Source organism: Salminus brasiliensis, chromosome 10 (genome assembly GCF_030463535.1).
Source record: "Salminus brasiliensis chromosome 10, fSalBra1.hap2, whole genome shotgun sequence".
In the NCBI taxonomy this organism is placed as follows: domain Eukaryota; kingdom Metazoa; phylum Chordata; class Actinopteri; order Characiformes; family Bryconidae; genus Salminus; species Salminus brasiliensis.
This window is the reverse complement of record NC_132887.1, coordinates 2,600,581-2,616,992: the sequence shown is the minus strand read 5'-3', so window position 1 is coordinate 2,616,992 and position 16,412 is coordinate 2,600,581. Positions and strand designations below refer to the sequence as shown.

At 41.0% G+C, this 16,412-nt stretch overlaps 1 protein-coding gene across 1 annotated transcript in view; it reads right to left on the bottom strand.

Moving 5' to 3' along the window:
* The window catches only part of gpr137c (G protein-coupled receptor 137c), a 48,447-nt gene that overhangs the window by 9,798 nt on the left and 22,237 nt on the right, over nucleotides 1-16,412 (bottom strand). Inside the window, exons 2-6 of the mRNA XM_072688994.1 lie at nucleotides 14,571-14,620; nucleotides 10,696-10,930; nucleotides 7,554-7,703; nucleotides 832-957; nucleotides 159-283 (exon numbers count right to left, since the gene is read on the bottom strand). Of these exons, the coding sequence (XP_072545095.1) occupies nucleotides 159-283; nucleotides 832-957; nucleotides 7,554-7,703; nucleotides 10,696-10,930; nucleotides 14,571-14,620 (686 nt within the window). The remainder of the gene's footprint in view (nucleotides 1-158; nucleotides 284-831; nucleotides 958-7,553; nucleotides 7,704-10,695; nucleotides 10,931-14,570; nucleotides 14,621-16,412) is intronic.

Below are 16,412 nucleotides of genomic sequence, written 5' to 3'. Positions count from 1 at the left end.
ATTTATTTATTATTAATTAATTCTTAAAATGTTTAATATATAGATTTTTTAAATTAAATGAAAACATCTAATAAACATATAAATATATATGTTGGAAAAGTTGATTTTTTAATTTTTAAACCATCCCAGTACTCTTCCCATCACTATTGTGCACTGACCTGCCCCGATCACTCCTGGTGTTGGCGCTTCTGGAGAGGTCATCATCGCTGTCGTAACGCCTTGGGTTGTCAAAGAAATACGCCCTGGAGTTGAAACTGTGACTAGTGATCATGCCACCAGGAGCCTGAGTAAACACACACATACACACACACACACACACACACACACACACATTGACTGACAACATCCAGCATCTCAGTAGTTTTCCACTGTAAAGGTAAAGGTGCACGTATTTGTCACTGTACAGCGAAATGTGTCCTCTGCATTTAACCCATCTGGTAGTGAACACACACTCACACACACACACACATGTGTTAGGGGCAGTGAGTACACACACACACCCAGAGCGGTGGGCAGCCAACTCCAGCGCCCGGGGAGCAGAGAGGGTAAAGGGCCTTGCTCAAGGGCCCAACAGTGGCAGCTTGCCGAGCCCGGGAATCGAACCCACAACCCTGTTATCGATATCCCGGCGCTCTAACCGCTGAGCCACCACTGCCACCACTGGGTGTAGTAATTGTAGAGGGAGAGCGGGACGGGCGTCAGGCTCATTAGTTCTGTCAGGCAGGACAGCTGCTCTCTTGAAGGGCCTACAGAAGTCAATCAGCAGCAGGAAGAGTCCGGCTGTGTTATTGATGGGTGAAGGTGGTAAATCAGGCCGGACTGAACTCTCACCAGGTTCTGATTGGGCCGCTGAACTCTGAAGAACACCACGAGCAGGGTGGTGGGGACAAACTCCCAGAAGAACAGGACGATCCCGAAGACCACATAGGCCTCCCCACTGATCTTCTCCACGTCTGCCTGCAAACACACACACACACACACAGCCATGAGTAGAAGCTCTCAACAGCAGATGATGTAGGTCTGTACACAATATTGACTAAAGTATTTGGACACTTGCTCATTCATTCATCTTTCCAGTCTGTTGTTGCTAGTGCTGTCTTCTTTGCTGCAATCTGCTGAGAAGGAAGCATCAGGAGTGGAGATGTCAGTAAGCTCAACAAACTGATCAGGAAAGCTGGATCAGTCCTGGGCTGCTCTCTGGAAGGCTTTGAGGTGGTTGTGGAAAGGAGGACTCGGAGCAAACTCACTGTCATTCTGGAGAACACTTCCCACCCCCTCCATGATCTACTGGTCAAGCAGCGGAGCACTTTCAGTAACAGGCTCCTTCAGCTCCGCTGCAGTAAGGAACGGTACAGGAGATCGTTTCTCCCAACAGCGATCTCGCTGTACAACGCCTCGTCACTGTGCCGGGACATTGTGCACTGAGTGTACTAATAGAACAGTCCTGCTGTTTCTCAATCGGACACTATTCTGTTCATCACTATGTACTGCCACACAGCTCTGTCATCTGCACTGCCACTATAAAACTCTATTGTTCATCACTTATACTGTACTGATACCCCAGGATGCCTTACATCACTACATTATATTAATGTAGTTACTGCACTGTTACATTACACATAATTCATTCTGTATATTACATTATATTAATGTCATTACTGCACTGCAATCACTTTTTCTAGTACTTCTTATTTCTATAATTGGGTTATATTATGTATATTATAGCTGTATTTATTAATATAGCTGTATTTATAGTCAGGTTTACTGTTTCCTACTATTTTAAGTGCCTTTATTATGCTGCTCTCTTGTTTGATTTTGCTGCTGTAAAAACTGACTTTCCCCATGGGATAAATAAAGTGATCTATCTGTCTATCTATCTATCTATCTATCTATCTATCTATCTATCTATCTATCTGTCTGTCTGTCTGTCTGTCTATCTATCTATATATCTATCTGTCTATCTGTCTGTCTATCTGTCTATATATCTATCTGTCTATCTGTCTGTCTATCTGTCTGTCTATCTGTCTGTCTATCTGTCTGTCTATCTGTCTGTCTATCTATCTGTCTATCTTTTCTTCTGAAATCAAGGGGATTAAAAAGAGCTGATCCTGCTTCTGTTGGAGTAAGGGAAGTAGAAAGGCTTTCTACTAGATTTTGGAGCTTTGCTGTGAGGATTTGATTGCATTCAGCGAAAAGAGCATTAATGAGGTCAGGATGTTGGATGAGGATCATCATCCCACCTCATCCAAACAAAAGTACTGGATGAAGCTCCTCCACCATCATTCCTGAGAACACAGCTCTTCCACTGCTCCACAGCTCAATGCTGGGGGGCTTTAGACCCCTCTCTACGCCTGGCATTAGGCAGCATGGTGCCAATAGCTTCATGATTATACATCATACACAGTTCATGTCCAAATGTTTGTGGACACCTCTTCTAATGAATGCATTCAGCTGCACACATTGCTGCTGACACAGATGTGCAACATTAACAGCAGCTAAATGCATTCATTAGAAGGGGTGTCCACAAACATTTGGACATGAACTGAATGAATATAAAATATATAAATATTTTTTATTATATAGTTTCTTTCTCTTTCAGCTTTAAAAAGATCTTAGCGTATTATGCAGCACTGGCCGTGTACGCAGGTCAGACACAGTGGGAGACGGGCAAAAGGCCAAACGCCGAAACGGGGCAAATATGTGTAGACTGGACTGACGGACAACGAAACAGACCAACAGAAAAACAAACTCCAAACAAACATTAAAACAACTGCAAACAGTCTGACAAAGCAGCAAAATGAGGCCTAAACGAACTGACAGCCACCCAAACAGAAGCGCTGCAGACGACAGAGCAGCTGGGGGAAGCTCCGCTGCAGGCTGCCGTCTCAGAGGTGAGCCCAAACTAGGTCAGCACCAGCCGGACAGCCTTTGGCCCTTAACCGCAGTCTAGCCGGGACTATTTTTAGCCAAACAAAGACCATTTCCCCCCACAGAGCCTATCTCCAGCTAAAGCCCCTCAAAGCAACAGGGCTCACTGCAAACTGACCAATCATGTTAGATTTATAACTTCAACAAATACAAGCTGTGAATAAGACTGATTACAGCCTGGCATCACATCCATCACTCCTCCAAACATCCCACTACAAACAAATCACACATCCAAGAAAAACATTGGAGTAATAGTGTCTACCTGTAATTAACTCTATATAACATTAAAATAAACCCTATTAACATAAGGTCAGTGGTCAGTGAGTGTCTACCTGTAATTAACTCTATATAACATTAGAATAAACCCAAATAAACATAAAGTCAGTGGTCAGTGAGTGTCTACCTGTAATTAACTCTATATAACATTAGAATAAACCCAAACAAACATAAAGTCAGTGTTTAGCGAGAGTGTCTACCTGTAATTAACTCTATATAACATTAGAATAAACCCAAATAAACAGAAAGTCAGTGGTCAGTGAGAGTGTCTACCTGCAATTAACTCTACATAACATTAGAATAAACCCAAATAAACAAAGTCAGTGGTCAGTGAGAGTGTCTACCTGTAATTAACTCTACATAACATTAGAATAAACCCAAATAAACATAAAGTCAGTGGTCAGTGAGAGTGTCTGCCTGCAATTAACTCTATATAACATTAGAATAAACCCAAATAAACATAAAGTCAGTGGTCAGTGAGAGTGTCTATCTGTAATTAACTCTATATAGCGTTAGAATAAACCCAAATAAACATAAAGTCAGTGGTCAGTGAGAGTGTCTGCCTGCAATTAACTCTATATAACATTAGAATAAACCCAAATAAACATAAAGTCAGTGGTCAGTGAGAGTGTCTATCTGCAATTAACTCTATATAACATTAGAATAAACCCAAATAAACATAAAGTCAGTGGTCAGTGAGAGTGTCTGCCTGCAATTAACTCTATATAACATTAGAATAAACCCTATTAACATAAGGTCAGTGGTCAGTGAGTGTCTACCTGTAATTAACTCTATATAACATTAGAATAAACCCAAATAAACAGAAAGTCAGTGGTCAGTGAGAGTGTCTACCTGCAATTAACTCTACATAACATTAGAATAAACCCAAATAAACAAAGTCAGTGGTCAGTGAGAGTGTCTACCTGTAATTAACTCTACATAACATTAGAATAAACCCAAATAAACATAAAGTCAGTGGTCAGTGAGAGTGTCTGCCTGCAATTAACTCTATATAACATTAGAATAAACCCAAATAAACATAAAGTCAGTGGTCAGTGAGAGTGTCTATCTGTAATTAACTCTATATAGCGTTAGAATAAACCCAAATAAACATAAAGTCAGTGGTCAGTGAGAGTGTCTGCCTGCAATTAACTCTATATAACATTAGAATAAACCCAAATAAACATAAAGTCAGTGGTCAGTGAGAGTGTCTATCTGCAATTAACTCTATATAACATTAGAATAAACCCAAATAAACATAAAGTCAGTGGTCAGTGAGAGTGTCTGCCTGCAATTAACTCTATATAACATTAGAATAAACCCAAATAAACATAAAGTCAGTGGTCAGTGAGAGTGTCTACCTGTAATTAACTCTATATAACATTAGAATAAACCCAAATAAACATAAAGTCAGTGGTCAGTGAGAGTGTCTACCTGTAATTAACTCTATATAACATTAGAATAAACCCAAATAAACATAAAGTCAGTGGTCAGTGAGAGTGTCTACCTGCAATTAACTCTATATAACATTAGAATAAACCCCAACAAACATAAAGTCAGTGAGAGTGTGATTACATTAAAGCAGCATTATGTGATTATTAGTATGTTTTGCTCCTGGGCTCCCCCTACAGTTGGGGAGTGTAATTCACTTTGATTCCACTGCATCCTGCATCTCATTCATTTGTTTGTATAAATTCTAATGTTAGTGTTGTTTTATTTTCTCAGAAGCCTCTTGAACAGTACTGTGTGTATTCACCCCACACACCCCCAGAACACACACACACAATGCACATAAAACATACCAAAAATATACATCAAAGAATATTCCGCGCACTAGGAGATCAAAGGTAGAATGCAGAATCAGGGCACATACACACACACACACACACACACACACACTGTCCTCTGGAGTGTGGTGGGAATAGATTATTAATAAAGTCAGACTCTTCTGTATTCTGGTGACTGGCAGCACTGAGACTTGTTTATCTGGGGCAGTGAAGGTTCACCAAGGATTAAGATCAATCAATACACACACACACACACACACACACACACACACACACACACACACACACACAGTTTTCATATGTAACCTCTTGTATTGGCTTTATGTGCTGTTTACTGCTCTGATCACACACTGCTGGTTTAACTGCTGCTGTGAACTGATTGTTGTTGTTGTTATTATTAATAACATAAATGTATTTTAAAAATAATAATAAACAAACAAAGACAATAATCATCATGATCCTTTTACACAGTAATCTGATCCTTTTACCAAAATCTGGTTCTGTTTTTAACCATAGAAAACATTTCATTGGTTCTCAAAAAAGTTCTTGACATGGTTCTCAAAGGTTTAAAGAACCTCTACAAAACAAAGGTTCTATGAAGTAGGGCTGGGGTGACCCGTTGCAACAATGACCCGGCATCACTGATTCTGGAAATACCACTGAAAACCGGGGCTGTGTTCCAAACTGCACAGTACCGCACTAAATAGTGTGTTAACATTGTACATCAGTTAATAAATAATTATTAATTATTATTATTATTAATGATTATTTATTATTCATGTAAAAGGGTTACACTCCAAGGTTTTCCCATGATGCCTCACGGACTTCCGCAACGCTCACAAGCTCTCCGCCGACCAATCAAGAAAGGTTCCCATGAACCTGAGTGCTAACAACGACCACCTGGATTCAGTCACCTGCTTGTATTTAAAGACCCTCAGTTCACTTCCAACTTCGCCAAGTATTGCCATCGTTTATCGTACGCATACCGAGCCTTTGGTCTGCCGCGTACCTGTCTCTCGACGTCTCGTTTTGTCTAGTCCATTCGCTTTGTTTGTACGATCTGACTGGCCTATGGTTTTGACCCTTGCTCGACTCTTTGGATCCTCCATGTGTCTGACCGCCCTGCTGGTTTTGACCTGGACCGTATCTCTACCTGTTGTTGTGAATCAACCTCTGATCATTAAAGATCCTTCTTTTTACATCCGCGAGCGCCTGGTGCGTCGAGCCCGTGTCACTAAGTGTGTGATTATATGAGAATGCTGTTCTCTTACCTTAACATACAGTCAAGTAACGGCCGACACTGTACAGCTAACACTGTAATTCAGACGCTTTCTATTATCTTTGTTTATCTGTACAGGTGCCTGTTGCTATCTATCTGTCTGTCTGTCTGTCTGTCTGTCTATCTGTCTGTCTATCTGTCTGTCTGTCTGTCTGTCTATCTGTCTGTCTAACTATCTGTCTATCTATCTGTCTGTCTGTCTGTCTGTCTATCTGTCTATCTGTGTGTCTATCTGTCTATCTGTGTGTCTATCTGTCTGTCTATCTGTCTGTTTATCTATCTATCGGTCTGTCTATCTGTCTATCTGTCTGTCTATCTGTCTGTCTATCTGTCTATCTGTGTGTCTATCTGTCTGTCTGTCTGTCTATCTATCCGTCTGTCTATCTATCTGTCTGTCTATCTGTCTATCTATCTATCTATCTGTTGGTCTGTCTATCTGTCTGTCTATCTGTCTGTCTATCTGTCTGTCTATCTGTCTATCTATCTATCTGTCTGTCTGTCTGTCTGTCTGTAATAATTTTACAACTTTGGGTGACAGCTAATGCAGGTTCAAAAAAAACGAATCTGGAAAAGCCTGAAACCCTGAAAACCCGGAAAGTGTGAATTTGACTGTGGTTGGATGATAATAATAATAATAATAATAATAATAATAATACAAACATGCATTTGCCAGTGATTATCCTACCTCCAAGTGGTATTGCAGTGATGAAACCCTTCCTATTTAAAACCAGATTCAGTCTGAAGTTCGATATTTAAATAAACACACTGATCCTCCAGGTAAAGGGCTGCTATGACATGGTTGCTATGAAAGGTTACACTGTTTTATGTCAACACTGGTGACACTGAGGTGTATTTTTGTTGGAGAATAATTCCGTGCTGTGCATACTCTGTGATTAATAATAGAAATAATAAATGATAAAAGAAAATAGTAATTTTATTCATTATTATATAAATATAAAACTATATCTATTTTCCCATTATTCCAATTTTTCCCAGTATTATTGTTACATTAATTGAAAAACACACACACACACAAACACACACACACGCACACTCAGCCAAGCCCTCCTTTAGAATAACTGATAAATGAACAGTTCCATTTATTGACTAATCAAAACAATAATCGGTAGATTAATCAATAAAAAATTGGAGGACTTTTTTAACATGGTTCTTTAGGGAAAGCGGCTCGTCTATGGCATCACTTGTAGTGACAGTGTTATTACTGCTGTTCTTCTTGATAATAATTAAAAGAGAAAAGCTAAGCTGACTCTAGTTGCTCTTACCTGGTCAGAGAAGCTGTACCAGCCGTAGCTGAAAGGCGTGGCTTTGTCTTTGGGGGAGACGGCCACTACGGCCAGGTTGTAGCAGGCTCTGGAGGTGTAGAGCAGGACCACCACCGCTCCAGTGGTCGTGGCCTGGCACACTGACGTCCCCTAAAACCAAAACAAGACAGACGTATTAGAACACAAAGAGCAAAGACCAGTGAAGCAGGACTGGAACCGTCACTGTGAACTTTACAGGAGCAGTCTATCTATCTGTCTATCTGTCTGTCTATCTGTCTGTCTATATATCTGTCTATCTGTCTATATATCTATCTATATATCTGTCTGCCTATACAACTGTCTGTCTATCTGTCTGTCTATACAACTGTCTGTCTATCTGTCTGTCTGTCTGTCTATCTGTCTATATATCTGTCTATCTGTCTATATATCTATCTATATATCTGTCTGCCTATACAACTGTCTGTCTATCTGTCTGTCTGTCTATCTGTCTGCCTATCTATATATCTGTCTGTCTGTCTATACAACTGTCTGTCTATCTGTTTGTCTGTCTATATCTGTCTGTATATCTATCTATATATATATATATATATATATATATATATATATATATATATATGTCTATCTTACTTTCTGTCTACATATCTGTCGATCTGTCTATATATCTGTCTGTCTGTGTCTATTTGTCTGTCTGTCTATCTGTTTGTATGTCTATGTATCTGTCTATCTGTCTGTCTATCTATCTGTCTGTGTCTATCTGTCTGTCTGTCTATCTATCTGATATCTGATAAATCGCTCCATCCGAAAAGTGTGAATTTGATTGTGGTTGGAAGAGAATAAATAAAAAGTTTTATAATAAATATAAATAAATATTGGAGTGTAAATGTGATCAATAAGCTTTATTGTGGGGCTCAGTCGGGACGTTTCACTGCAGCTCTCTTGAGTCTCTGCCACGGACACAGTCTTCATACTAGACTACAGACGTCTGCTGTGAGCTCGCTGGAGAGTGACGGGACGTGTGCAGGTGTGATGATCTCTTATAAACCAATAGGGAGTCAGAATGGAGTCTGTTTATACTTCTCATCCAATCAGGATCAGACTCTCACTTTCCGGATTAAAACGTAAGGAGGAGAAAGTTCAGATAATTTCTATTTAAGCAAGATAACGAAGTATTTGGACTTGATTACTCGACATCTCTGTCTTTCAATACTTCAATTAGCTGCTAGCTACATTAGCCTTGTAGCTTCCGTGTAAAACTAAAGATGCAGCAGTTGCACACAGCTGTGCTGAACGCCTGCTGCATGTCCACAGCTGTAGTCTGTGTTCACACAGTGGATTCAGCTGAGACACGTTTGCAGAAGTTTACAGGAGGAAGTTCATTTTAAACTAAAGGAAGTTGATTTTCATAGCGGAGTCGAAACCACATAAACATGACCGAAATCCTGCAGAGCTCAGCATGTCCTTCAACAGTCAGGCAGATTTGTAAAACTCAGCGTTATTCTACATTACAATCATTAATATTAGAGCTTCATACTGGATATTAATGCTATTAGAGCTTCATACTGGATATTAATGCTATTAGAGCTTCATACTGGATATTAATGTTATTAGAGCTTCATACTGGATATTAATGCTATTAGAGCTTCATACTGGATATTAATGCTATTAGAGCTTCATACTGGATATTAATGCTATTAGAGCTTCATACTGGATATTAATGCTATTAGAGCTTTATACTGGATATTAATGTTATTAGAGCTTCATACTGGATATTAATGTTATTAGAGCTTCATACTGGATATTAATGCTATTAGAGCTTCATACTGGATATTAATGTTATTAGAGCTTCATACTGGATATTAATGCTATTAGAGCTTCATACTGGATATCAATGCTATTAGAGCTTCATACTGGATATTAATGTTATTAGAGCTTCATACTGGATATCAATGCTATTAGAGCTTCATACTGGATATTAATATTATTAGAACTTCATACTGGATATTAATGTTATTACAACTTCATACTATATATTAATGCTATTAGAGCTTCATACTGGATATTAATGTAATTACAACTTCATACTGGATATTAATGTTATTAGAGCTTCATACTGGATATTAATGTTATTAGAGCTTCATACTGGATATTAATGCTATTAGAGCTTCATACTGGATATTAATATTATTAGAACTTCATACTGGATATTAATGTTATTACAACTTCATACTATATATTAATATTATTAGAACTTCATACTGGATATTAATGTTATTACAACTTCATACTATATATTAATGCTATTAGAGCTTCATACTGGATATTAATGTAATTAGAGCTTCATACTGGATATTAATGCTATTAGAGCTTCATACTGGATATTAATGTTATTACAACTTCATACTATATATTAATATTAATAGAACTTCATACTGGATATTAATGTTATTACAACTTCATACTATATTTTAATGCTATTAGAGCTTCATACTGGATATTAATGTAATTAGAGCTTCATACTGGATATTAATATTATTAGAACTTCATACTATATATTAATATTATTAGAACTTCATACTGGATATTAATGTTATTACAACTTCATACTATATATTAATGCTATTAGAGCTTCATACTGGATATTAATGTTATTAGAGCTTCATACTGGATATTAATGCTATTAGAGCTTCATACTGGATATTAATGTTATTACAACTTCATACTATATATTAATATTAATAGAACTTCATACTGGATATTAATGTTATTACAACTTCATACTATATATTAATATTATTAGAACTTCATACTGGATATTAATGTTATTACAACTTCATACTATATATTAATATTATTAGAACTTCATACTGGATATTAATGTTATTACAACTTCATACTATATATTAATGCTATTAGAGCTTCATACTGGATATTAATGTAATTACAACTTCATACTGGATATTACTGTTATTAGAACTTCATACTGGATATTAATGTTATTAGAACTTCATACTGGATATTAATGTTGTTAGAGCTTCATACTGGATATTAATGTTATTAGAGCTTCATACTGGATATTAATGCTATTAGAGCTTCATACTGGATATTAATGCTATTAGAGCTTCATACTCCCTCATTCTCTTACCTTGGACTCCAGATAGACGTTGGCAGACGACAGCTTGGCCAGTTTGCAGATGCAGGTTGCGAGAGATATGGCACAGAGCACGAAGAGACTGTCGTTCACCAGCACTCGCGCAAGGGTGATGTGTCTGGCCTTGACCGCGTCCACATTGGTGTCAATCTGCACCACCAGGCAGCATGTCACGTTCACCACCAAGAAGAAGAGGCTGACCATCAGGAAGGCCAGCTTCAGGGGCATCCTGGGCACAGAGAGAGGACCACAAACCGACCATTAAACCTCCCTAGGACCACCCTGCCTCAAGCACAGACAACAGGATCCTTGACTTCTAAAAGTGCTGGATGGAGCACCACCACAGTTCTTCCACTGCTCCACAGCTAACTGCTGGGGGGGGCTTCATACCCCTCATATAGCCCACGTCTGGCATTAAGCAGCATGGTGCCAATAGGGTCATGAGGTTTATCTGCTCCAGAGAGTCCTATTCTATTGGCAGTACTTTCTTCTCTACAGGGACTAGACAAGCTGTGCACGTGCATTTGCACATCTGTGTCAGCAATGGGTGCAATTTACAGTAGCTGAATGCACTCATTAGAAGGGGTGTCCATAAACATGTGGACATATAGTGCATTTGTATTTACTGTATTTTACTGATACTTCAGTGTGATTTACAACAGGCCATCACTAATGAAGGATAAGAAGTAATGGCACCCATTGTAAACCCCTCCACTTTGTGCCTCCAGGCTGGAACACACTGCACAGCATTAGAGCACATTTGCTGACGAGGGCAGTCAGTCTTTGCTTAACTCGGCCGTCTGAGCTCTGTCCAAGCCGTCCAAATCCCCTCCTCTGCCCCCTCCCCCTAAACTCCCCCCCCCCCTCCTCACACAGACTAGATCCAGATCTCAGCAGACTCTAATCACCTGATCAAAGCCCACATTTGTACCGGTTGTTGCTCCGGACCCTGGAGGAGGCCCTGTTAAAGCGACAGTTTAGCCGGTTTATCCTAACTGCATTTGATCGGCCAAGACATGTTTGGGGTCTGCAGTAAGGATGGGTGATCTGGCATCAAAATAATATCACAATCATTTTAATGAAGCTCATTTTTTTTCTGGAAAGACATTGAGGGCATATTTTATCAAATTCTATTGAAAACTAAGAACAAATTCATCCATTTATTCATTTATTCTTTAGAAAGTAGAAGAATATAGAAAACAGACTAAATATATATATAGACAGAAAGATATAAAGATCAATAGACAGAGAGACAGACAGACAGACAGACAAACAGACAGACAGATGGACAGATGGATAGATGGATGGACAGACAGACCGACAGATATACAAGATAGACAGATCAACAGATGGACAAATAGACAGACAGACGGACAGACAGCCAGATTGATAGATGGACAGACAGACAGACAACAGATGGACATATGGATAGATGAATGGATAGACTGACAAGACAGACAGACAGACAGACAGACAGACAGATAGATAGATAGACAGATGGATAGATGGATGGACAGACAGACAACAGATGGACAGATGAATGGATAGACTGACAAGACAGACAGATAGACAGACAGACAGATCAATAGATGGACAGACAGACAAGACAGACAGATTGCCAGCCAGCCAGACAGACAGATATATAGATAGATAGATATATAGATAGACAGACAGACAGATTGACAGATGAACAGACAGATCGACAGACAGACAGACAGATAGACAGACAGACAGATAGACAGACAGACAGATATATAAATAGATGGACAGACAGACAAATAGATAGGTAGATGGACAGACAGATATACAAGATAGACAGATCGACAGATAGACAGACAGATAGATATTGGTACCTCAGCAGTGCTGAGCAGACTGTTACTGCTCTCTCTACTGCAGTATTTACCAAACCCTGCACCTTCACCCTGCTCTCATATTGACCAGAAAAAGACCCTCAACACAGAAACACAGGTAGATCTTCTAACCCTGAACAGTGGAGCTCCTTCCTTCAGAGGAACTCCAACAGATAAAGCCAGAGAGAGGTGAGGAGCATCTCCTACTCCATCAGAAGACTCTCAGAAACTAGAAGAAACTAAAGAGGTCCGGTACAGGAAGAGGTCTGACCCACTCAGATCCACACCAGCACCAGAAGACCAGCTTCTGAGAGTCAGCAGCAGCTTGTGTGGGTGTGTGATGGGCAGCTCACACGACCACAGCTTGTAGCTCAGCAGCTTAACACTGGAGCAGCTGTGAAGAGGAGAGGACCTGGAGCTGCAGGTGGAGTGGCAGTAAGCAGAATTGGGGGTGTTCTTAAACTTTTGACCGGTCCTGTAATTTATTTTTTGACTGAATCATTTAAGACGAGATGAGAAAAGTCTTTAAGTCTGTAAAAGACAGAGGAGAAGAAGAGCGCCTGGGTTTCAGCGCTGTATTTGGTGACCTCTGCTCTGCAAAGCCTCTGAGGGTTCTGGGCTTCGCTCAGGCTTCTCTGAAACCTTGCACAACCCTCTGTGGAGTGACAGCAGTTAGCGGAGAATAAAGGCTCCATTGTCAGTGCTCTGCTTTTCCCCTCCCTGACCTCCTAACCAGCACCTCCTCAACTTGGCCAACAGTCAGAAAACAAGTCGCACGTCCTGGGAGAGCTTCTCGTTGGGACATATTCCAGCATCTGCGCTACGCTGAAAACCACGGCTCATCAGCTCAGCTTTATTCCACTCAAACAAAACAAACCTGAACAAACGATTCATTTAAATGATTTGTTTGAGTTGAATCAACTCGGTTAAACTGCTGGTCAGCTTTGGTTTTATTGAATCGATTCGGGATTTGAACTTAGCCCATCGAGTCTCTTAATGCTGACTATCAACCAATACAGGCATCAACCAGTCTCTCCAGTCTGACTGACCCACCTGACCTTTCAGCTCCCAAAGGAGTGAGGTTCTCCCGCTGGTAGAACAGAGCATTTCCACCATAGATTAGAGTCTAATCAGGTATAATTCCAGAGTGAAGACGGGATGGGAGGAAGGTTAGATCTTCTCAAATGGAGATAATGGAGTAGAAGATCTGTGTTGTTGCAGAACTACAACCAGACTGGGTGGTTTTGGACATTTTCTGGACAGTTGAAGAGTTTAGATCCTCGTCTTCTGACAGATCGCTGCTGCTCTGTGGGCGTCTGCTGTCGCTGCCGGGTCCCGTTTACAGCGAGGCTCTGAGCTAACGCTAAGCTAAAGTTTTCCTCTAGCCTGAACTTCTACCTGCCTAACGTTGTGTATACCTCCCCCCATCCTCATACTAATCGAGACCCACCTCTGAAGGTGCCCTGTGTTATCTGGACACCTCAAGATGTCAGCTTTGAGACACTTTGACTAGAACCACACTGTGATGGTTGGTGTGGCGCAACAGATAACACCACTACCTGCCAGTGAGCTACCACACCATGTGGGAGACTGGGGTTCGATTCCTGGTCTGGGTGACTGTGCTGCTCTACACCAATAACCCAGAGTCCTTGGGTAAGTCTCCTAACACTACATTGGCCCACCTCTGTAATACGAGTGACCTTGTAAGTCGCTCTGGATAAGAGCGTCAGCTAAATGCTGTAAATGTAAATGTTCCGACCCAATTGTCTAGAACATCTCCAAAACATCAGGCAGGTCTTTTTATTTTTGGATGTTCTCCCGGTGTGCAGTGCTTCGAGACATCACCTTCAAGAACTGACTGCCCTAATAGATCCACCCCTTGACAGACAGGAGCCACAGGAATCAGATCATCAAGGTTCTTCACTTCATGGGTCAGTGGTTTTAATGTTATGGCTGATCGGTGTATGGTACTGCAATAAATCAATGAAATGAAATCAATCAAATTCAAAAGTCACTTACTTGTATTTGCTGAGTTCTGGGGAATATTTAGCTTTTGCTTTACACATCATCTGGTGGAAGAGAGAGAAAGAAGTGGATTAAAACAACGGCGGAAGACAAACACGGTTCTGTGCATTAATTTTGGATGGGGGTGGGCATTGGGGGCAACTGTCCAACCAGTCTGCTCCCAGAAGCCTCATCAGAGACCTGAAGCTCTGTCTGGGTAAAGAGTGTCCTCGGTCAGGGCTGTATCTGCAGAGCTGTTCAAACACGAATATCTCCACTGAGCAAACAGCTACAGCAGCTACAGACCTGCCAACAAACACACCATCCCTGTCCTAATGAAGCTGCTCATGCAAATGCTCTCTCTCTCTCTCTCTCTCTCTCTCTCTCTCCGAATCTCAAGCTTTTTATAATGCTCTGAGGGTGTTGACGCACCAGCGTGGTGCGGGTGAGCTCATCATGAACCTGTTCACCTCCAGGGTAATAAAAGCCTTTCTTAGTAGCTAAACAACAAAGCCTGGAATCGCTCTCCGACTCTATCCGCCACTATTGTTCCTAATGGCTGTGAAATCGACAGGTGGAGGTCACTGGGGTTTGCCTGCATCTGTCCTGACCCCAACCCTCAGTGCTAGTGGCCTCCTCTTCACGAATATCCTGAGGTTCACTGCTGCTGCAACCGCCTTCTTCGAATCCTGAGTCAAGGCGACTCCGACGGCCAATCCAGAACCTTCCAGGACTTCTTCTGAAACCAAGCCTTGGAGGACTCTGAGGTATGCTTGGGGTCACGGTCCTGTTTGAAGGTCCATTGGCACCCAAGCTTCAGCTTCTTCACTGAAGGCATGAGGTTTTCTCTATGGATTTCCTGATAGTGGATTTTGATTGTATCCGTCTTGCCCTCCACAAGCTGCAGGCCTCCAGTGCCAGAGATCTGCCAGTGGAACTGGAATAATGAAGGAACCTCAAACCCTGATAGAGAGGGTGAAGGGCCTTGCTCAAGGGTGCAACAGTGGCAGCTTGCCGAGGCCGGGTATCGAACCCACAACCCGGTCATCAATAGCCCGGAGCTCTAACCACTGAGCCACCACTGCCCCAAAGGGTTCACAAATGGACCACAAATGGATAAAGCAGGCTCATGTCAAGCCTCTGGAACGGTCTCTCCAAAGTCCTGCACTCAACCCTACCAGAAAAATGTGGACTCTGCTTAGAAGTTGAGCAGTCAAAAGTTTGGACACCCCTCTCGTTCAGTGTTGTTGTTTTTATTTTCATTATTTGTATCTTTTTCTACATTGTAGATTAATATTGAAGACATCAAGACTATGAAGGAACATATGTATGGGACTCAAACAGCTTCAGAGGTAGTTAGTCAGCTGTGACGGTCTCGAAGGACTTCCCAGAGCTGCAGAGCACTGCTTTTTCTTCATTCTGCACTCTGGAGCTCATGCCCAACCACCTCTGTTGGGTTTAGGTCGGGTGACTACTTGGTCAAATAGCCGTCACGCAGCCTGGAGGTACCACAGAATTCCATGATCAATAATAATGTGTTTCTTCATAGTTTTGATGTCAGTATTAATCTACAATGTAGAAGAAAATAAATAAATAAGGAAATATTTTTTTGGGGGTCTCCAAACTTTTGACTGGTAGCATGTGCCAGGGAAAGCACCTGAACTCGAACAATTCTGCCCGTCTACCATCAGAAAGAGACTGCACACGTCTCGTGATCTTCAGGGGCTAACAGCAGAAAGGGCACACAGCAGCCGAAGCTACAAGAAGAGAAGTGAGAGCTTCGGGACTCAGCATCAACAGGCAGCACGTATCAACCTGCATTAGTGAGGCTCCAGTGAAGTGTTACAGAGAGGCTTA